We start from the raw sequence: 22,629 nt of genomic DNA on the forward strand, positions 1-22,629 counted from the left end.
AAGTCACTATATTTCCATCATTGTTTATTTGATCCAATGAACCCAGGTGACTTACACAGAACATTTTGAGGTCCCTTTGCCCTATTCAAATGCATGCAAATGAAGTTTTTGTCGACCTGATTTTAGTTTTACATGCCAGCGTGTATTTAAATTGCAGGTGCTCTCCTGTGTCTGTTTGTTAAGGGAAATCACTGTAATTCCCCACCTGTGTTCTCCTCCTCCAGCGTCAAACAAACTTCAACTGACGAAACCCAGGTGAGAGTTTTTACTTGGGTTACTCACTGTACAACTGTAGTATTTTTACATACTGGGAACAAAATGTTAGTTGTGGATCTCTTGCTCTTAAGAATGGACAATAGCTCTATTCAAACAATTTCCGGGATATGCCTTTCTTTTTTTGAGAGAGAATCTTTTAATCTTGCCTCAAGCGCATCTTGTGACTTTTTGCCACTGCGATGCTTTTGGTGTGGTTGTCTCTCTGAGGAGAGCCATGGTGTGAAAGTAGTCGGCTGGGGGGAGATACGCAGTCACAGGGCAGGACAAAGGGGAAGTGTGTGTGGGACTACTGGAGTGGCTCGGGGCACTGTTTACTTTTTTTTTCTGTCTAACCATACGGTTACTTTTTTCATTCCTTAGTTTTGAGTCTTTACTTCCTTAGGTATTTACTAAGTATCTGTTTTAATGCAAATGTGATCTTGTTTCTACTTCAAACCTAATTTGAATGCCACGCTTGCTGTTCTAGTGTGCACTGAAGACAGTAAATACGTGTATGATGTGTTTTCTCGTGGCATATGCTCACTGGAGTTTGAGCCCCCAGCTATATTTTGGTTTGTGTAACCCCCTTGTGTTCTCCCTCTCAACCCTGAATGGAAAGCATTGTGACTTTTTCTCTTTTTCTCGTCGTCCAAACCACTGCAACAGCATTCTTTAAGAACATCTTTGAATTTGTGTTGAAGTCTGTTGTGCTGTACAGCTTTTTTCCAGTTCAGAACCTTTGGGGAGTTGAACCTATACGTTTTTGCACAGAAATTGTTTCAAGTTAAGTCAGTTTCTAACTTTTAATTGGGAGTTTATTCAAAGCGTTTGTGAGAAGAGGTAAGAGTTTCTTTTTTAAGTCAACTGTGTGAACTTTATACTAAAGTAAAGCTACTTTTAATCCTCCTTTTGAATGAAAAGCACTCTTTAAATATGTATTAATTATAGGCAGATACATGCATTATAGTAAGTTATAAACCAGCTTATTAATGTTTTAATCCTGTTTATGAATTCTAAATACATGGTTTTACTCGTTTTAAATTAATACTTTGTTCATCTACATTATAGTCACATGTTAGCATTGTTTTTATGATATGAGTAAACAACCCTTTTAAATGCTGAGGACCTCATACAACGACACAACTAGAGAAATGTAATTACTACTGTCAGAAAAATAGCTACACTGTCCCTGACGATAAAATAAACTGTGATATTTCCTATTTTGCCTTTTCAGGCATATGGTGATGTATAGCCACATTTTTCATCTCAAGGTCAATGGGTCATCCACAGCTGTGCTGCCACTCTCTGACTGTGACCAGGCCATGAAGGATGGTGCATTCTCTGAGAAAGGTAGGACCAATGTTTTACTATGAGGGAATCTGTGTGCTCCTCTTAACATCTGACTATCATACACTGCCATATCATTGTTGAAATGCAATATACAGATACGTCTACATGAATAAGTCCTATATGCTTCACCTGGAACTTGTGGTCTTCCCCACCAAAGTAGTTGCACGGTGTAATCAGAACACTTTGTGTTTATCTACTTAGATGACAGAAAAAGACCAACTCTCCAGAGTGCAGCATAATCCCCTGTTGTGTGCACCCCGGAGTGACCTCAGTGACACTTGTGGTGTGTATATGAGCAAACTTACTCTACAGTCATTGCTTACTGGACTATAGTAATAAAAGCCACAGTAAACTCGTGTTGGTTGTGGCACATCCTGTACTAAAAAAGGGAATAATGTCAGATGTATATGATAAATGCTGATGATGTGTTTCTGAGAGATAATACAAATTAATGGATGGACACCCTCATTTTCCACTAGCTCCAAAATACAACATGCATATGTGGATAAGAGGATGTGAAATCACTCTCAAAACTAAACACATACTAATATGATCTATCTGGATGTGCAGTGGATGAATGTAATGAACACTTACTCAAGTACTGTACTCAATTGCATTTTTGAGATACTAATACTTTACATGAGTATTTTGATTTCACGCTTTTAATCGAATACTTTTTAGATGCCAACAATGTACGTTACGTCACTGCATTTATCTAACATCTTGAGTTAGTTACTTTCTAGATTTAGGTTATGAGCAAATATAAAATATGAATAAACTAATAAATAAACATTGACATTTAAATATAGGTTAAGATATCCAGCAGTAGTATTGAAAATAACTTAAACTTATTTTCCACTTGTGCAAGCTGTGTTGCTGACATGAATGCATCAAAAATCCTAATCTATTATTTTATATATATGATTTTAAATGGGCCCACACAAATGTTACTTTTACTTTCAAAATGTGAGTATATTTTTTACTTTTACTAAGGTCTGATTTTGCATGCCAGGCTTTTACTTGTAACAGTATTTTACAATTAAGTATAAGTACTTTTACTTTTACTTAAGATCTGAGTACTTTTTCTACTTTTGCAGATGTGGTATGTGACTGACTGACGGTATGCACACTAGATAAATACCACAAAATGTCAATAATATGTTGAGATATTTTATTGCAAAGGTAGTATTACGTAGGCAAATGTTTTTTTACTAATGCGCCTTGAGTTGGAATGAACAGTATACTGACATTTATTAGGATGTGTTTATTTGTAAATAGTTTTTACATTTATTTGATTGGCTGAATACGTTTGTTTGTGAATACTAAGATGTGTACCCATATTTAACATTTTAAAATATCGTTTTTTTTGTGGATCATTAAACACGCGTTGGTCACTATTACACACATTTTTCTCTCACCGTGTTGCCGCAGCGCCTCAGCCCAGGGGTTTCTGTGAACTCACACATGGCCCCTTTAACCCCCCAATGCCCGCCTATGGCACATTCATCTTCAGATAGCACTTTGTAGCGCGGTGTGTGACTGTGTGAAGGGGAAGCTGCCCCACGCTGCCCTTCTGCACCATTCAACAGCGTGTTCTCTGCTTTCCCTTCTTGAAGTATTGTTATTAGGTTTGAAGTAATTATCTGATTCTATATCCTGCAATGGTATACATATATTTTTGCATTACTTTGAGCAGCAATAAATAGATTCTACTTTTACTTCTTTATAGAATAGTGAAAGCAATTCTAGAACCCTGAAGGCAGGAGAGACTGAAAAGATTCAAGGGAAGCTTATAAAAGTGAACAGCATTTAATTACACAAAAGATGCGGTGGTGTACAAAATGAAATGTGCGAGTGGAGGCGCTCTCCACATCCAACGACCGGTCAGTACAGGTCAGGGGGTAGAAGAGATCAATTCTTGGCTTGCTCTTCCTGTTGTCATCTGAGGTCTTCTCCTATTGGCCGGCGTCGTCGGGGGGCGCGTCCAATGCAATTCCTGCCTTTTTCTGTTGCTAAATTACATCATTCTGGTGTCTGTGGTTATTTAAACATTCCCTAATAAACATTATTCAGCGTCAATAAATTAGTGCTAATCCCAGTGTGCTCAGTGTACAACATCACATGTCATTTCACCTTGGTTCAAGGTTTGAAATCGTATGATTCCGCCAGATGCTAAATGCTAACCGGAAGTGACGAACCTTCAGAATAAAAGTGTTAAGCTAATAGTGAGAACTTCCGGTTTTTCAGAATAAAACTGATTTAAATCAAATAGTGTATTTAATTCAAATTACGCCATATCAACATTGATTTTAATTTCTAACAATAGCTATCACAGTCATTCCTGCAAAACCCTCCCAAATTGCACAAAGCAACCTCTTTTAATATCTGCACGGCTGTCCACTTTTCATACCAATACTGCTGATATTTGATTTGATTCTATTATTTTTACAAACATTTTGTGGTTGTTGTTTATGTTTTAGGTATATCTATATTTCATGTAAATATTGCTCTATATTGTTTTAATAATGTTTACATTTTTGTTTCTTTTCTTACAATTGATGTTCTTTAACTGTGCCATATGCCATATATGCCATATACTGTATGCCATATGCGCCATATATGCGATGAAAAATTCCTCTCATGTGTTAACCTACTTGGTAATAAACCAGTTTCTTTCTTTCTTTCTTTCTGATATACTTTTATTGGTCCCAATTTTGGAAATTATTTTGTCACAGCAGCATGTAAACAAGTCATTGCACACAAATTACAATAATATAAAACATTAGAAATATCCATATCATTCAAAGTTGTATACATCGAGTATCTCCATTGAATACACACTATTAAAATACAGATTAAAGTCAGTGTATTTTTTTGACAGCGTGCCTACTACAATGTGAACAACGTATTATATATACTTTCAATTAGTATGCACTGGTGTTTTTACAGATGCAAGAAAACCATTATATACAGGAGAGAGGTTGTTGTAGGAGAAATTATAGTATGGCTGTAAAGAAATGTAGCACAGGTCTGTGCATGAAAGGAAAAGCCAATAGTTGATTTGCATTTATTTTATCCATGCAGTATATTTACATGAATCTGCATGTAGTCAGTGTATTTGTGCTATACAGTATAAGAAAAAGAAGAGAGGATATAGTATGTGTCTTATGGCGTGCACTTATCGTAATAAACAAACCTTGGACAAAGTGTTTTTACTGCCACTGTGCTTTTAGCAAATACCCATCTTTACCTCTGTGTCGTTATCACCCTGCTTATTATAGATTCACAAACAACACACACACATAGGAAGCTGCCCCCTATAGTAATTCCAAATGACACACTTGGTTTAGCTTTGCTAGAGGTTTTGTGTTTGCATGTGCATCTGGGTGTGTGTGTGTGTGTGTGCATGTGCCTGTGTGTGTGTTAGCATGTGTGCCCATTGGACTGAGTTATGAGCGTGAATGGAGTGAATGGTATTTGACCATGTGCATTGTGTTTTATGAGATGAGCAGGCTTTAATGACTCTGTCACCAGTAAATGGGCTCTGATTTGTAGCACAGCTGTCGCTCCTCTCTGATCAACTCAGGACTTCTGGACACACACACACACACACACACACACACACACACACACACACACACACACACACACACAATATTCACCACCTAAACATCCATATTAAACCATATATGCAGTTCATGTCGAATTCTGGCACAAACAGTCTCATTAACATGTGTTGTCGATACACAAAGTAATTGCAATCTGAAGTCTAATCAGAGAGGAATTACAGCTGTTCAGATGCAGGCAGCAGTCACACATTAGATCTCATATCCAATCAATGCACCCATTCCTCAGAGGTACCACTGATCTATAACGTGGCTTTCATCCCGTGTTTTTGTGAATGCAGTGCAGATGGAGTTATGTTATTCATTAAGACGGTGTGCAGATGTAGGGGGGGGGTCTGCTCCGGGCAGCAGGGTGGTGTTGTGAGTTCGTCTTCAACCAGAGAGGCATATGTTTCCTTGTTTCCAAGCAAACACCCTGCTGAGATACCCTCCACGGGCTCTGATGTGTAGCTGAGCCTTCACTCTTCCTGGTGAGGGGGTGCAAATGGAAAAACTATTTGAGGACAGGGATATGTAAGGGAAACTTCTGCAGCAATGGAGAGTCAGGACTCAGAGAGACACGAGGAGAGTTGGAGCTTTGATTTTGAAAAAATGATGTTTATTACAAGTCAACAGCCGGAGAATTCATATCACAAGTCACAGCAGCAGAAGGTTCTGACTGCACGGGTGGGTTGTCATGTCAATTCTGCTCAGCCTATCTCTCGATAGACCTTTTAACTAGTTTACAGAGAGTCAAATCCACATATTGGGGATGGGCGTAAACATCTGCAGACACAGGAGATGTCTCTCACATCTGTGGAGCTTAGAAAGCCAGCGTTCTCACAGTCGTAAAACCCCCCCTGTGCCCACCAGGTCAGGCCATAAAACCTAGTATCAACATACGACTGCATTAACACATTCCTTACGGGAGATTAGAAGCAGGGATGGTCGTAAATGTCAACACACAGAATAAGATTAAATATCTTAGGAGTAAGGAATAATTATTCTTTGACACTTAGGAGTAAGACAGGAATATTCCCTTACAGTTCCTTTCTTTTTATCATTTATGATAACCTTAAAACATTAGTCAAATAATAATTTGGTCAATACTTAAATCAATAGGCGTCTTCAGATTTGAGTGTGGTCTCAACGTACATCAATTAAATCACAGAGTAGAATACGATTGAAACATCCAACCACAATGATTGATACAGACAATCACAATAGAAAAATCATCTCACATCAATGTTTGGATAATCTGTTGTCAAAAGCACAATAATGAACACACACAAAACACAGATGCATAATAGCAAAAACATCTACTTTAAAATAATATGTTTTAACATTTACTCATTAGTTGATCTCACTTATCAAACTATAAAATCAGAACCAGCTTGCAGTTTAAAGATTTACTTCAAGGCAATCACTAGACAAAAGCATTTTAAACTCAGGACCATAAGAGATCCAGCTAAGTTTGTGATTCACAGTTCTGATTTGATCAATCTGTAATCTGCAAAATTGCAGTGTCTTCAATTTTAGGATTACTTTACGTTTACTTCATTACATATTAAGTCAAAAGACTATGGCATAATTACATTACTTCAACTATCAATCATTATGTCATTTCAAAATCTGAAGGGAAAATCAAACAATTTTCAAAATGTTTAACAATCTGAAAAGGAAAAGTTACGGCCCGTCCACACTATAGCTTCAAAAAAAGCTTGGAGCTGGGCGTGTCTGAAGCTTGGGGATTTTATTCGAGCACCGCGACCAACAACCAATCACATGAATGTCCCGCCCCCGGCATACAAAGCAAAAAACCCTGGGGATTTTATGCGAGCAATATCTATATATATATATATATATATATATATATATATCTATATATATATATAAACTCCCCAAACAGGCGAAAAACCTACCAGTTTCACCCACTGTCTCTGCCACCTCCCTCCATGCCTGGTTCCTCCGGTTTGTATCCCAGTAAATAGTTCTGGTCATAAAGAACCGGGTGATTTGCTACTGTAATTTCTCGTTTGGAATATGAGGAAATGAACTGCGGTCTGACTCTCCTAGCTTGCCCTCGGTTTGATTGGCTAGCGCTTGAACTGTCAGATTTGCATAAACGGGATTTGATTGGCTGACGCTGGCTACTCCGGCGTCTCCGGCTTCAGAAGTTGAACATTGTTCAACTTTTGCAGCCTGAAACGCCAGGAAAGCGCCGCTCTGCTACCCACAATTCAGTTCGGCAAAAAGCGAGGCAATGTGACGTCACCCTATTCAAAGTGAATGGGCAGACGCGTTGGAAACCGTTTTTGAAGCTGTTGAAGCTGTAGTGTGGACGGGCCGTTAGGCAAATATTCGAAGACTTTGTAAAAACCTGGAAAGGAAGGATTACACATTCTTAAAACTTGAAACATCATTTTAGGTCTGTCTGTGCATGGGTAATACATCGAAGAGTAGTGTTGCTAAGCCTGATTGCTATACAATTAAGGATATTAACATTATCTGTTATAATATTAGAAATATCTTATTATTCAATACCTCATAATCTGAAAATATCAATTTATTTATTTTGTTTAGTTTGAAAGTGTAATCTGATCCGACAAAATAAATGTATCACCACTATTTAACATATGTCTGGTAATTGGAAATATAAAAACAATCATTAATTGTACATCTGTAAACATCTGGTCATTCAATTCAAATATTATCTTTGTACGAGATCTGGAAGAACATGTCCTCCTGACGCGTTCTCCTCTCTTTATGACACAGAGTGTCTGGTGTGTAAAGGCATCCTGATACTGTAGATTAGCACTGAGGTGCTGATTGGCTCAAAGTCTTCTTCATCAGAGCGCCATATTTCAACCCCCCCTCCCCCCAATTGCTCTGCTTTTGTGTGGCTCATTCAGTGAGCACTGTAGCTGATCCCCCCAGTGAAATGGAGGCTCATCTGCCTGCATTCCTTCTGCTATCTGCTTGAGAGTAGTGCAACTGCGTATTCCAAGTGGCGCATCCAGGTGTCCCCCCGTGCTAGGAGAGGTTAGGAAGACATCAAACTCCTCCAAGAAACATGGAACCTTGTATTATAGAAGCCTCTGAAGCCCTCGCTCGTCCTGCAGGGTTGTCTGCTAGAGCCCACCGAGCAGAAAGATGAAGGGAAGAACCCCCTCTCAGCAGAAAGGTGAAGAAGCATCACATCTCCTCAGAAAGTTGAAGTGAAGCATCCCATCTCCTCAGAAAGTTGAAGAGTAGAATCCTCTCATCTCGAACGACCTCGTGCTTCCTTGCCCGTGGCTGGGGGCGCCCTCTGCAGCCGGAGAGTGTGACCCTCTCTCTCTGACCCTTGGCCTTCAGGGCTGTCCTAGTTATTGGGTTAACACCTGATAGGGTTGTTTTCCTGAGTGAAGACAACTCAAGTTAATGGATTAGCACATTATCATTTAATTACAAAAATAGGATAGGCCCCTCAGAATTATTTGGGAGCCTTCCTGACACATGCACATGCATAAATGTAAGGTTTGTGTTAGTCATTTAACATGCAAGAATCATATACTCATCAGTCCAAAGCAGAGAAATGTTATTTTAAGTTAAAGGTGAGCTAGTCCCTGTGTATATAACCCCTTCTCAATGATTCTAAATGTTATATTAATTCACCATTTACCTTTTGATAAAATATTAGTTTTCAGAAATACATTCCTTCTTCCATAAAACATAGGTTTGAGAAATAAATGTTCCAATATGAAATCAATTACTCAATATAATTGACTCTCCCCTCCCTTTTCTTACATATGTCACATATGTAATAATAATTTAGGAGTCCATTTAAACATGGTATCGTCTATAATCTATCAATCGAGAAGACCCAGTATCACCTGTGCGCAGCTTACAAAAAAACTATTGTGAGAAACACATATTATGCAGGAAATGTATACCTTTGTTGAAAGACAAAGCATATCTGATTTGGGAGGAAAAGCTTCATCCCCTTAACATCTGAGTTACTACTGATGGCATAGCATGAATGATAGTGGGTGTCTGAGGGTGTCTTTACTGAGAGATGTCAAACAAACTCAAAACCTTACATTTGAAAACAGGTATGCAGTCCTCCACTTAAGGTGACGTTATCATTGGAAACAATAAAAACGAACTGTTTTGATGTAGAATCTATAAATTGAATCGTCAGAGCAGAACAGAATGGTTGTATTGTAGCCCGAGTACCGTGCAGCCTCTAGTTTTACCAGGTGGAAACATTGTTCATATAATGTGAATACATGCAGAATTAGACAGTAAGAGGCCCCTGACATTAGGCCTATACTAAAAATAGTAGGGGCTTTTAACAGCTTGCCAATTTACAGCCATCCTCTGCATAGCAGTATGAATAGCCTTAAAAAACAAACAACACAATCTGTGGTAACGAGAGTCATATTTCTGAACCAAATGCCCCAAGTGAAGCCGTTGGGTTGGTGCTGGTGTGACAGGGAGGCTTCCAAGTGTTCAAAGCTGATCCCACAGTATCAACGGCTGTGTAATGTTCAGTTTGAGGAGCGTCATTCTCTCTGGGAGCAGGAAATGGTGTCCATTCTCGGACCAGACCATTAATGTCATTGCATGTAGAGCAGCCATAGCATCTCTGCGACTGCACTCAGCCGGACTGTAGCAGGGCAGAACTGGGTGACTTTTAGTGAAGCCGTCCAAGGCCATAGACAAAATCGAACCATGTACTAACAAAGGGACACAAGGTCATCAATGTCTCTCTTTACCATTGGCCTAATTGTAAAACAAATTAGTGGGAAAAATGTGGAACACTAATCCATCATCATGTGAAATGTTGAGTTAATTTAAATAATGACTTATGGGTTGAAGTCAAATTAACATTAACAATATAACTAAAGTCATTCAAAATTTGACTTGCACGGATAATAATCTAATCAATACACAATTTTCCAAGCCCTGCAACGAAAAGGATAACAAGATTAGGTAAATTACAGTGTGAAAACACCCAAACATGCACACTTATCTTATTCTAGTAGAGATTAGAGGACAGGTCTAATGTTGTGAACAAAATTATCAAGTCAAAGTTTTATTTATTTTATCTTATGTACCACAGTTAATTTAATAATTAATCTTGAATTACTAATAACTCTAAAGTAGGCAACAATCTACAAAGTGGATAAGGCGAATACTCATCCAAAGTGTGTGTGTGTGTGTGTGTGTGTGTGTGTGTGTGTGTGTGTGTGTGTGTGTGTGTGTGTGTGTGTGTGTGTGTGTGTGTGTGTGTGTGTGTGTGTGTGTGTGTGTGTGTGTGTGTGTGTGTGTGTGTGTGTGTGTGTGTGTGTGTGTGTGTGTGTGTGTGTGTGTGTGGTGTGTGTGTGTGGTGTGTGTGTGTGTGTGTGTCTGCCCAAGGTTTACAACATCTGGGACAGCAGTGGGAATGTTTATGAGAAACAATTCGTAGCGTAGACTGAACTTGAAGGAAACTAGACTGGAATTTTTTGAAGAAATCAAAACACTTGTACATTAATTAAAGACATTTGACATTTAGCTTGAGCTGGGTTAATACTCTCTTCATGGTATTGAAGTTGGGCCAAGTAGAACCCCTTCATGGATTTGGCTCGTAACACAAAGTGATACTGATCTCTGTCTGTTAGGATTTGGAAGTCTCATGATTTATTGTGTGGGAGTGTGAAAGAGAGGCTCTTGGAAAACAACATCTGTCTTCGAGATGCAATTACTGATCTTAAAGAGATTGCAACATTATACTTAAAGAAATTGCTCAATTCATTTAACACATTTATTATGCACACAATAAAAAACCTCAACAAATATATTGATCCTGGCTTAACCAGCGACCTTTACTCTGTTGTTCATAAGCTCGGTTTCAGAAAACCTGTCAGTTGTTTAACAACTATTAGAATTGTAGTAATGTCTTATGGAGACTAATTGGTTGATACGAGAAATAATTTGAAACAGTTTAATAAAGAATGTTAAACTATATTTAAAACTGTAATTGAACTTCAACTTATATTAATTATCTGAATCCAGTGGCCAGTTGGAATAGATAATCAACAAAGTTTCCATTTTGCAGCAACAGCGCAAAAGGTTTCAATAATAATTAGTATTATGTCTGAGTCTAGTTCTGTCTTATCTGCTTTGTTTCGGAATGTGTTCAATACATTACGTTTTTTTAATTCATTATTACCATACAATACATAGATTAAGAATAAATGAAACAAATAATTCAACATTGACCTACAGTAATTGAGCAGACAGATTTTGCAACCCTGATCTCCTCAGGCAGGTTTTTACGACCAGCAGTGATGCCTCTGATGGTCTCAGGGTGTAAGACGGGGCATAGGGTTTATACAAGGTCACAAAGATATCTTAACATACCAGCAATACCATTTTAAAATGTATTGTTAAAGCAATATCATCTTATTTTCTTCTTACACCTACAGCGCACACCCTGAACAGTGTGCTTCTTGTTTACATTTTCCTCTGCACACTCAGATGCAGGAAATGAAAACACTCTTTTGCTATTTATTTTCATTTTGCAGCACATTTATACTATAATATATAATTTTGCTTTACATCTTTACATTATTTATTTTTCTCAAGTCATTTACTTTTGGTGAGATAACTACAGTTTAGTTCATTTTACCCTGGCTATGGACTGATTGTTGTGCGTAGACGGCTCTGCTAAAGATTCTTCCCTAGTTTAGGTTTTATGTTCTGTGTTTAGATAGGTTCCTGTTTTATTTTGATAGTCTTGTCTACCCTCATGTGTCTAAAGTACGTTTCCTGCCTTGTCTGTTTTCCCGCTGTTGTGATTGTCTAAATTCTCTTCACCTGGTGTTGTCTGTCAAGTATATATACGTAGTTCTCGTCTTCCCCTGTCTCTTTGCCAGATTGTCTTGTGTGTTCCAAACATTCCAGCGTTAAGATATTTTGTCATTGTCCTTAGAGTTATCGTCCATAGAGAGTTAGGTTAAGTAAGTAGTTTTTTGATAGTATAGGTTAGACAGTTTATTGAGTGTTTGTTTTGTTACTTTATGTATTCAGTGTGTTGTACCTGATTACATTAGAACACTTTATTTTGAAACTTTGTTTGTCTCTGCATCGTGCATTTAATTCCACGCCTTTGTACAGCCTTAACAGTACAATCTGGAGACTCGCCTGTTTTATAGCACAGCTCAACAGGAAAATAGTCTATCACACGTTTGTCATGAAAACGGAAGTTTTAGTGAACTAATGGAATAAGCCAATGTAACCAGAATTATCACTGGTTATTGACGGGTGGCAAGGAACATACGTATAAAGTTACAGGATAACGATAACGTGAGGATTACGGTGTCTCACTTTTAGACAGAGACATAAAAGAGAAATACCAATAACAAAACACAACATTAACAGAAATGATTTTAATTTACTTACCGAACAATGTCAGGGAGCAGTCAGCCGTCACGGCAGACTCTGGTTTGAAGTGGCTTCAGTGCTACGACGATGGGAGCGTGGTGATACGTTAATTTACACTTAAGGTATTGGGTTTGGAGTTAAGAGTTAAACGTTCAGAGTTAATGTACTACGCTTACAGATTTGATTTATAGATATTTCGTTTTGACACTCGTTTTTAACTCCAACTATTTTTCAAATGAGAGTTAAATATAAGGGATTTAACTCTATCAGGAGTATATTTAACTCTACTCTTGATTAAATTTCACCAACACCAAAATATTAACTCTTCTCAATTTGCTGTGTAGAAACCCTTTATAAGATGGTTTTTCCGATGTATACGACAGGAAATAAGTTAGAATTAGGTCACAATGAAGACATTCTTTAAGTCCTTAGTGTGCAGCTGTTAACCAAAACGAGTTGTCTTAAAGCACAAACTGAATAACCCCAATTATATAATCAGCGTGTTTTCCCCCCCAGATTAAGATAGCTCCTCCAGAACGTTTTCACAGGTTGTATGATACTTTTGTATCATTTAATTGTTAATCAGTGGATAGCCCATCTGATTGTTTGTCTTGCTGAAGTACATAGGGGGAATGTGCAACCCTTTTTCATGATGTCCACATGTTTGCTGTTGTGGCCCGTGTGGCCCATGCTTAATGCTGTGAAGGAGTATTGTTATTGTAACTTCACCAGCAGATGTCCCTGTTGCAAAGTATTTACAGAGTTTTTCTTAGTGTTTTGCTTCCCAGCAGTCGGCCCTCTCCTTCACTTCACTGCATCAACTTACCCACATTCAAACGGCTGCATTGATCCATCCATCCGTCTTGTTTATGCTCTCAAGCTTTCTGACAGTGTAACTGGTGTGCCCTTTCCATTTCAGGGAAATGTCAGCGCAATATAAAAATGTGAAGAGTGTGTGTGTACATTATCAAGTTTGAAATGATTTCCCGCTCTCTCCTCTGTGTTTTGCCCTCTCTTCCTCTCCTGTGTGTTGATGTAGCGCAGAGCGGCAGCAGAGATTCCACTCATGTATGCTGCACCTTGTTGACTTTAGCCTCATTAGAAGACCAAATGGATATGACGAGTTGTGACATTAGGCTACAGCTGGAACAAATGTGCCAGCCGCTCACTCTGCAGCCTGGCCAATTTCAGTGTCCCTCACACACACACACACACACACACACACACACACACACACACACACACACACACACACACACACACACACACACACACACACACACACACACACACACACACACACACACACACACACACACACACACACACACACACACACACACACACACACACACACACACACACACACACACACACACACACACACACACACACACACACACACACACACACACACACACACACACACACACACAACCAAAAGTGTGCCCACTTATTTTTCAGGGAAGGGCTTGGTGGGGTTGATGGGTTTGCAACAATATTGGAAATGTAGATGGGTCTGTGTTTTGAATTGGATTGCACGCTTTGATGCAGAGACAGATTGTAACTGTGATTTTATTAAATCCTTCATTAGGATTCATCAGTGAGATTGGATCAGAAAAAGGTCACTGTGCAGATGCGCCCACCACCTCTCTCCTCTTTGCTCCATCCCCCCTTACATATACCCTCCTCTCTTTTCTCTCTTGTTTACCCCCCCTCCCTCCACTCAGCAAAGCAGAGGGGACTCGCTCTCACCCACAACCTCTCCCTCCTGCTCTCTCTCTTCCCCGCTAGCCCTTGCCCGAAACAAATTTGCGATGAAAATGGGAAAAAATGATCATCATGGGCCTGCTAGAGAAACACAAGGTGAAAGTGACATTATCCCCCACACCCAGGACCCCCGATGCCCCCCCTTCTTCCTCCTCACAGCCATCTAGCCTGGCGCCAGTGGGGGGCCTGTGCCACAAATCATTTGTATACTCTCATTTCTGCAAGCGACCCACGATGTTGCTTACTGCTTAGCGAGCAGATGACTTTCAGAAAGAGGAGTGAATTGGGAGAGGGGGGGGGGATAAAGAGATGGGGATATGAGGAAAGAGAAGCAGGAGGAGAAAGGAGGGGGGGGGGGCAATTAGCCAGCGTGCAAGTACGTCTATGGGAGTTGGATCTGAAATTGAGAGGGAAATTGTGTGCGCCATATGTCAAGTTCTGCAAAGGAGGTTTTCATTGTGCACCTATACTGTGTTTGTGTGTGTGTGTGTGTGTGCGTGTGTGTGTGTGTGTGTGCGTGTGCGTGTGTGTGTGTGTGTGTGTGTGTGTGTGTGTGTGTGTGTGTGTGTGTGTGTGTGTGTGTGTGTGTGTGTGTGTGTGTGTGTGTGTGACAGTGTGTGTGTGTGTCTTCTGTCTCCGATTGAAGCATCTGGGTTGTTTATTGAATCACCTTCGCCATTGTCTGCATTCCCTGCTATTATCACTGAAAGAGCTGCAGCCCCCCCTTATCAAGGAAATGGGAAATGTGGCGCACATATTGTCTGTAGCTAGTGTTTGGTCATCTTTGTCTCTCTCACATGTACACACACACACACACACACACACACACACACACACACACACACACACACACACACACAAACACACACACACACACACACACACACACACACACACACACACACACACACACACACACACACACACACACACACACACACACACACACACACACACACACACACACACACACACACACACACACACACACACACACACACACACACACACACACACACACACACACACACACACACCCTTCCCCCACCCCTTGCCCAGTCGGAGAAATCATGATTCTTCTGGTACACTGAATACATTCTCCATGCAGTCTGAGCATTTGTCCGTGCAGGCAAACATGTGACATTACCAGGAGAAGAGTATGATTTCACCTCCAACACAAGCAGTCAAATCCCCAGGTTCATATAACAGCCATAAACACAACTATAAGCACAAAGATACACTTTCAGTGCACACAAACAATCTCTATGCTTGTGTGCCTCCACCCCCCACTCACACCATATACTCACATAAATATGCGCATACACACGCTTATACACACATGCATCACCTTCCTGCATACAAACACAAACACTCACTCTGTCACCCCTGCTCACACAGTAGGGTTGATGGAGAGTAAATATAGAGCGGAGACGCTGTGGCACAGTGACCCGCAGAGGAACCTGCACACTGCCACAGAGCCCCGTGCTTTCAGGAAAGACATGCAGTATTCATGGCTCAGTCAAAGAGATCCACGAGGCAGGATGGTAGGAACAGCAAACAGGGTGGAAGTGTGCTGAAGGCAGCTCAGCAGGGCGCTGTTAGTGTTACACAATATGTGTGTTTGCTGCGTGATCTGTGAAGTGGAACGGCTTCTTTTCCCAAAGTGTTCATCATTTTCAAATTTGAAAATTCTGTTTTTCTTCTTTTTTTTTGGGATGTGTTTTCATACACTGTTACACTTGTGCACGTGTGGTCGGGCGTGTCCTCTTTTCACTTCACTGACTGCTTTGAGAAATAGGTTTATTCCTCATTATTACCCCAAAGGCTGTCTGAGTGTGCACTGTCTCACACCCAGCAGCAAACCACCTTTTCTATAAAGTGAAGCAAATACAAAAGTCCCTTGAACCTGCATTTTTTTTCCAAATGTCAGATTGTATAGAAGTTTAGAAGAAATGAACCTACTTTTGACACTTTCATAATGAGCCATCAATTAATTTAATGGTAGCCTATTATGCAAAATGCAGTTTTGTATGTATTTTATACATAAATATGTGTCCCTGGTGTGTCGGAAAATAAAACAAGCTCTCTTTTCCTCCGTATCCACATCTCTAAAAAATATTTAAAGGGCCAGACCCAGAATCAGCACTTTAGTAACAGGGCTGAAATGAGTATGAGGCATGCTACAATGTGTGATCTGTTTGGTATTTTGAGCAAAACACTTCAGAGACATGTTTTGTATAGATATGACCCTACAATATATTTTTCAAATAAAGCATAATAGGTGAGCTTTAAATGAATACAAACAGATATATACAGAACAAGCTTTTAGATTATGCATTAATAAGGGCATGTAGAATATAACTAATCACACACACACACACACACACACACACACACACACACACACACACACACACACACACACACACACACACACACACACACACACACACACACACACACACACACACACACACACACACACACAGTTTGGTTGAACTTAGCTCCGCTCTCTCATGCCACTTCTGTTTCCAAAAAAAAAAGTAGACGACAGACAACATTTCAAACCTGTAATGTGAGCAATAACAGATCATTTGATTCAGTTTCACAATGAGGGTATTTCAGTTGTCTTTTAAAGATGAGATATAACTAGTGTTTTTTTGTATGTGTCTTCACTTTATGAAATGTTGTTTCTGGGCAAAAGTATTGTTTCTAAACTTTCACAAAGTCTCAGTCACACTCAAAAGACTTGAGACAAAGAGTTTTTTATCTCCTCATTGCGGATGTGCAACACATCCCCCGGCAGCACACAGTCTTTACCCGCCGCTTTGTATGAGCTCAGGTGTCACACAAAGTTGTCTTGTTTTGCAACAGAGCGCCACTTGTCAAAACCTACAAACTTTTCAACCAAGTTGGAGAATAGGCACTTTGATAGTTGACTCTTTAATTTACTGCCTTCCTTTCTCAGACCAGGTGGGCGCCATTGAGAGGGAAATCTCCTCTTGGAGGGTGCAAGTTTAGGGGCTGTAACTCATGAACGGGATGACTTTGAAAACACACAGGCTGCCGACTGGGTGAGATTTGTAGACACTGAGCTCCTTTGCGGTTGCGTTCTTCAGCCCTCATGAATAATTCGGCAGCGGTGCTTGTCACTGTCGTTGTTGTTGTTGTTGTCGGCTGTGGTGTCACTCCTGTCTGAGTGAGACGGAGGAGACAGAGGACTCTTTACACTTCAGTCTCCTCTGCACTTCCTCTTTCATTCACAGGCAGAGGAAGCTGTGTGTGTCTGTATGGGAGAGAGGGAGAGGAATCTTGTCTGCCTGTCGGGCATAATGGCCTGTTTGTGCCCCAGTAATGGTTTGAAGGAAGGGGGAGAGAGGAGAAGCAGGCAGGGAAGGAGTAACGGAGGGCCAAAGTGATTTGTGTTTCCATAGCAGATTTTTCAATGATTTTAAAGGAAAACACTTTGTGGTTAATACACTGAACAAAAATATAAATGCAACACTTTTGTTTTTGCTCCCATTTTTCATGAGACGAACTCAAAGATCTGAAAAAATGTCTACATACACAAAATAACCATTTCTCTCAAATATTGTTCACAAATCTGAAAAAATCTGTGATAGTGAGCACTTCTCCTTTGCCGAGATAATCCATCCCACCTCACAGGTGTGGCATATCAAGATGCTGATTAGACAGCATGATTATTGCACAGGTGTGCCTTACGCTGGCCACAATAAAAGGCTACTCTGAAACGTGCATTTTTGCTTTATTGGGGGGGTCTGGGGGGGTCAGAAAACCAGTCAGTATCTGGTGTGAGGGTTAGGATTATGGTTAGGGTTAGGGTAATGTTGTGAATCGAGTGGCACATGGTGGTGGTGGGGTTATGGTATGGGCAGGCGTATGTTATGGACGACGAACACAGGCCACTCGATTCACAACATTACATTTACATCATCACTGCTGCAGGGACGTGCACAGGTAAGGGCTAATGTTGCCCGGGCAACGGCCCGTTTGGCCTTTTTGGCTGACCTGCCCCTCTGGAGAGAGCAAGAGTTTGTTTTTCTTTTTTCTGTTGTGGCCGAATCGACATGATAAGCCCAAAATTACTATTGTAGCATCTCGCTGTGGGAAACACACTTTGTCAGCGCTGTCATCTGCCGGTGCGTTAAGACCAGCTCAGTGTCGGATTTTGGAAACTTAATTTTGAGTTGTCTCATGGCAGTTAGGGTATAAGGGACAAACCAGGGGACTTTACTTCCTCTTGATACCGTCGGTTATTTACAAAAAAACACCTAAATATAGCCTACTTGTTGTTATTGTGCTTCTGTCTATCTGTGTCTTTTCATCTGTAAACTCCCTCAACGAGGCCGCTCGCTCTCTTTTCTTGATTGCCCTCTCACGGGTGAACAGTTCAATGTCCCGCGTCATTGTAGGATTTCTGCCATGTTTCTACCACTTTAGTTTGACCATCTCTGTTACTAAGTTCTGGAATACTAAATAAGTAAGTAATTAGATACAGTACCTTACCGTTAATGTGCTCATAAAGAATGATAAGAATAAGAATAATGCGTCTTGAACTGGTTTCATTAATTAGTGTCTTTACGTTTCACAGACTGTTAGCTTGTTGTGGTAGGCTGGTAGCCTATTTTAGAGCATATAAAAAGAAAGACTTGTGTTAGGCTATGTCTTCCTTAATGCAATAGTAATTGGGGGTGCAAGTGGAGTCTCGCAGAGGCAAAACTGTGGCACGCACACAGTGCGTCGCAGTCTGCGTGATCTGCCTGTAGGGAGGGGCGGGCCGGCCCTGCGAGTAAAGTAACGAGTAAAGTAACAAACTTTATGAAGAGAGTAACAAAGTAGTGTAATATATAACTTTTTTTTTAAAGTAATATGTAATATGTAATACATTACTTTTTTTTAGTAACGACCCCATCTCTGGTTATGACTGCACTGATTGGGATATGTTTAAAAACCTTTTAAGCCCCACGGACAAAGGGGCCGAAACCACAACATCTGCAAGCAACAGTGTGTGAGGGCTTCTTAAGATTTAATAAACTATGAATGTTTCATATCCATGTAACGGGAAGAAACTCAGCTAACTGATGATATGAACCATTTTTAGCAAAAAAAAAACACAAGACTAACGCTGAGCCTCTGAATTAGCCCTGAGCGAAAAAATGCTAACGCCGTTAGCACAGAACTCACGGTATAACACCCTTATTACTTATCGTAACTGCACATCCAACCCATCGATTAGCATCGTGAGATTACACAGATTCGATAGGTATCAGTATCATCACTCCATGATCAAAAATCGACATGAGAAACAAAAACAGACATCACAACACGTGGCATTAGGTAGCAAAAACGGCACATTTCTTACTTTATCTGTTATTCGGATCAAAAGTTGTCTTCAATGGCATTAAAACAATAAAAACGCTGCTGAAGGTTAATCCATAGGTTAATCCAATGTGTCTGTGTCACTTAGAAATGATTTCTGATAATCCATCAGCAATAAACCTAGTTTTAAGTTTTCAGATTTCAGAGCGTAAGATAGGTTTCGCTTTGGGCAAACTGCGTGCGCATAGCTCTCATTTCTCATCTGTGTATTCCCCTTCGATTATATTTGCTCTAACGGTTCAAAAGAGATGTCAATCATCAAAATCGACCAATGGGTTCCAGAGAAACGGCAAAAACGCCCATTTCCACCCAAATGACCCCAGAGGTAGAGTTCTTTTTGCTAAACCTCTCTAAAAAGGTCAAATGTCACTTGTTTTGCATCAATCTTGATACAGGGTACTTATTATATGTTGTACTTTGGATTCCTAAAGCTTTTAGTCTACTAACCCATCCTCCAAGGGTGGTTTTCACTATAAGTAAAACATAATTTGGACGGACACTATCATTTGCAGTTTTTTTACTTCAATCTGAATTTTCTTTAAAATAAAAAACATCTATATTGATTCTGACTCTTCTACATCCAACTCACAGGTTTATCATTACTTTGAGAAAAAAGATTATTAATTTACCCCTTTTAGAAGTGAAGTAATTGTCATTTGTTGTGGAAATGTCATTTTCGAGCATGAGACCTGAACGACCGAGGCCGGTGCCGACTTGGATGAACTTGTTGATGTAACGTGCTCATATCCAGCCTTTTGTAAAGACATGATTATTCCGTATAAGCAAGTCAAAATATACCCTAATAACAAACCATGGGTGACCAAGGCGGTTAACACTAGAACCGCCAGAGGTCGCTGTATACCTAAAACCGCCAACGGGTAAAATGTACCCGCTATTGATTTTCAAGGTACAATGTTCTTTTATTTATCATACAGAACAGTGAGTTTTGATCGCACAGGGATGACACTTATACTAATAAAATCTGTGGACTCTCAGCTTTTCATAGGATATAGTTTGTGCAGATAACATGAAGTATAAAATATCGCTAAGAGTGCTGATTTAAACGCTTGGTGTTAGACTTGTTTTGTTTAGGTACAAATCTCTCTATCTCTCCATCTATCTATCTATCGATCTATCTGTAATGTTCTGTTCAATGGACATATAACTGTCTACATAAACAGACGACGCGGACTACTTCTCTCATTCCGAGTATCCATCTTTATTCAACTGGCACGTAACCTGCACACATGCATTACGTCCTCAACGTGAGCTCAGTAGTCCAAGATCTTGTATTCTCCAAGATGTTACACTATCTATAACTATCTATCTGTCTATCTCTCTCTCTATCCATCGATCAATATATCTATCTATCTATCTATCTATCTATCTATCTCTCTCTCTCTCTCTCTCTCTCTCTCTCTCAATCTCTCTCTCTATCTATAAGGAACCGCAGTAGACAAAAGGCGTTGCTATAGCAACACGTCATGTTTACGCTGCATTTTCTATGAGGTAAATATTACCTGCTGGCAGATATAGTTATAAATGGCTTGTTTTTTGGCGATTTTTTCAATCTGACTTCATATTGACAATTGTTAACAATAGAGGGTGCTACATAACACACTTTCAGGAAAAGTCACGGACTGGGACACTTTAATGTTATTGAAAAAAAGTTACATACAATCAAAAAACAGCTGCGGGTAAAATGTACCTGTTGGCGGTTCTAGTGTTAAGTCCAGCATTCAGAAAAAGAAACAAGCTTTTAAACAGGTAAGTGCCTCTGATCTGCATGATGCTAACAGGGAACTTAAAATATAAATTCTCAGAGCTAAACAGAATTTTAAATCTGAACTTCAAAACAAAATGGGTGCAAACAACCTTGGCTCAGTCTGGAGTAGCATGAAAACCATAACAGGCCTCCGGGAAACAAAAAATAGCTGCCATGTGACTCTTGATGGCTTTAATTCAGATGTTGAGTTTGCAAATGCCCTAAATCACTTTTTTTCTCGATTTGACACATTTGATTTCAATAATAATATATCTGAACTGAAGCTTAAACTTGAAGACAATAAGCATTTTAATATAGACCAGAGGGAAGTGGAAAAGGCCTTCCATTTAGTAGACAGATGTTGTCATGGACCTGACAACATCTGAGGTCATTTACTACTTTGCGCAAAATATCTTAGCCCTGTGTTCCTCTACATTTTTAATGTCTTTACAGACACAGCGTGTCAAAGGTTTGGAAGGATGATGTGGTAGTCCCTGTCCCAAATCCAGAGGCCCCAAAACTCTTAATGATTTTTAGAACAGTTGCACTTACATCAATTCTAATGAAGACATTGGAAAAACTAGTCAGAGCAGAAATGTTAAGGAAGACTGAGCATGAACTCGATCCCATGCAGTTTGCTTACAGGCCACACAGAGGAGTGGAAGATGCCACGGTCACCTACTTAAAGTTGAACTATCATGCAAAATACACTTTTGTACGTATTTTATACATGAATATGTGTCCCCAGTGTTCCAGGGAACTCACCAAGTGTCAGAAAACACAACCCTCTCTATTTTCCTCCATACCCACATCTCTAAAAACGGGGCTGCAACGGATCTGATACAGACTGATCCAGATTTGATCACTTCTATGACGTCACAGAAGTGGTGCTACGGCTATTGGGCCAACTCCACCAATCAGGAGGAGACAGCCACGGACATTGCCATTCGAAAGCACTGGAGACGCTGTAGTACATATGCCAGGCCTGTAGATGGTGCTGTTCTCACAGAATCAGCCCATGCAAAGACAGTGTACCTGTTAAACCCCGAGCCTGTTTTTCAGGTTTCAGGC

General features: G+C 39.9%; 2 protein-coding genes across 2 annotated transcripts in view; one reads left to right on the top strand and one right to left on the bottom strand.

Annotated features, from left to right (window-relative positions):
• The window catches only part of LOC307035527 (uncharacterized protein), an 80,562-nt gene continuing 57,933 nt past the window's right edge, over nucleotides 1-22,629 (top strand). The window contains exons 1-2 of the mRNA XM_079674992.1: nucleotides 1-1,095; nucleotides 1,490-1,605. Coding sequence (XP_079531118.1) covers nucleotides 1,585-1,605 — 21 coding nt within the window. The 5' untranslated portion in view covers nucleotides 1-1,095; nucleotides 1,490-1,584. The remainder of the gene's footprint in view (nucleotides 1,096-1,489; nucleotides 1,606-22,629) is intronic.
• LOC307035529 (uncharacterized protein) overlaps nucleotides 5,853-22,629 on the bottom strand; it is a 91,720-nt gene continuing 74,943 nt past the window's right edge. Inside the window, exon 8 of the mRNA XM_079674998.1 lies at nucleotides 5,853-8,610. Coding sequence (XP_079531124.1) covers nucleotides 8,579-8,610 — 32 coding nt within the window. The 3' untranslated portion in view covers nucleotides 5,853-8,578. The remainder of the gene's footprint in view (nucleotides 8,611-22,629) is intronic.

The sequence above is a fragment of the Notothenia rossii genome (assembly GCF_949606895.1).
Source record: "Notothenia rossii genome assembly, chromosome: 4".
Classification (NCBI taxonomy): domain Eukaryota; kingdom Metazoa; phylum Chordata; class Actinopteri; order Perciformes; family Nototheniidae; genus Notothenia; species Notothenia rossii.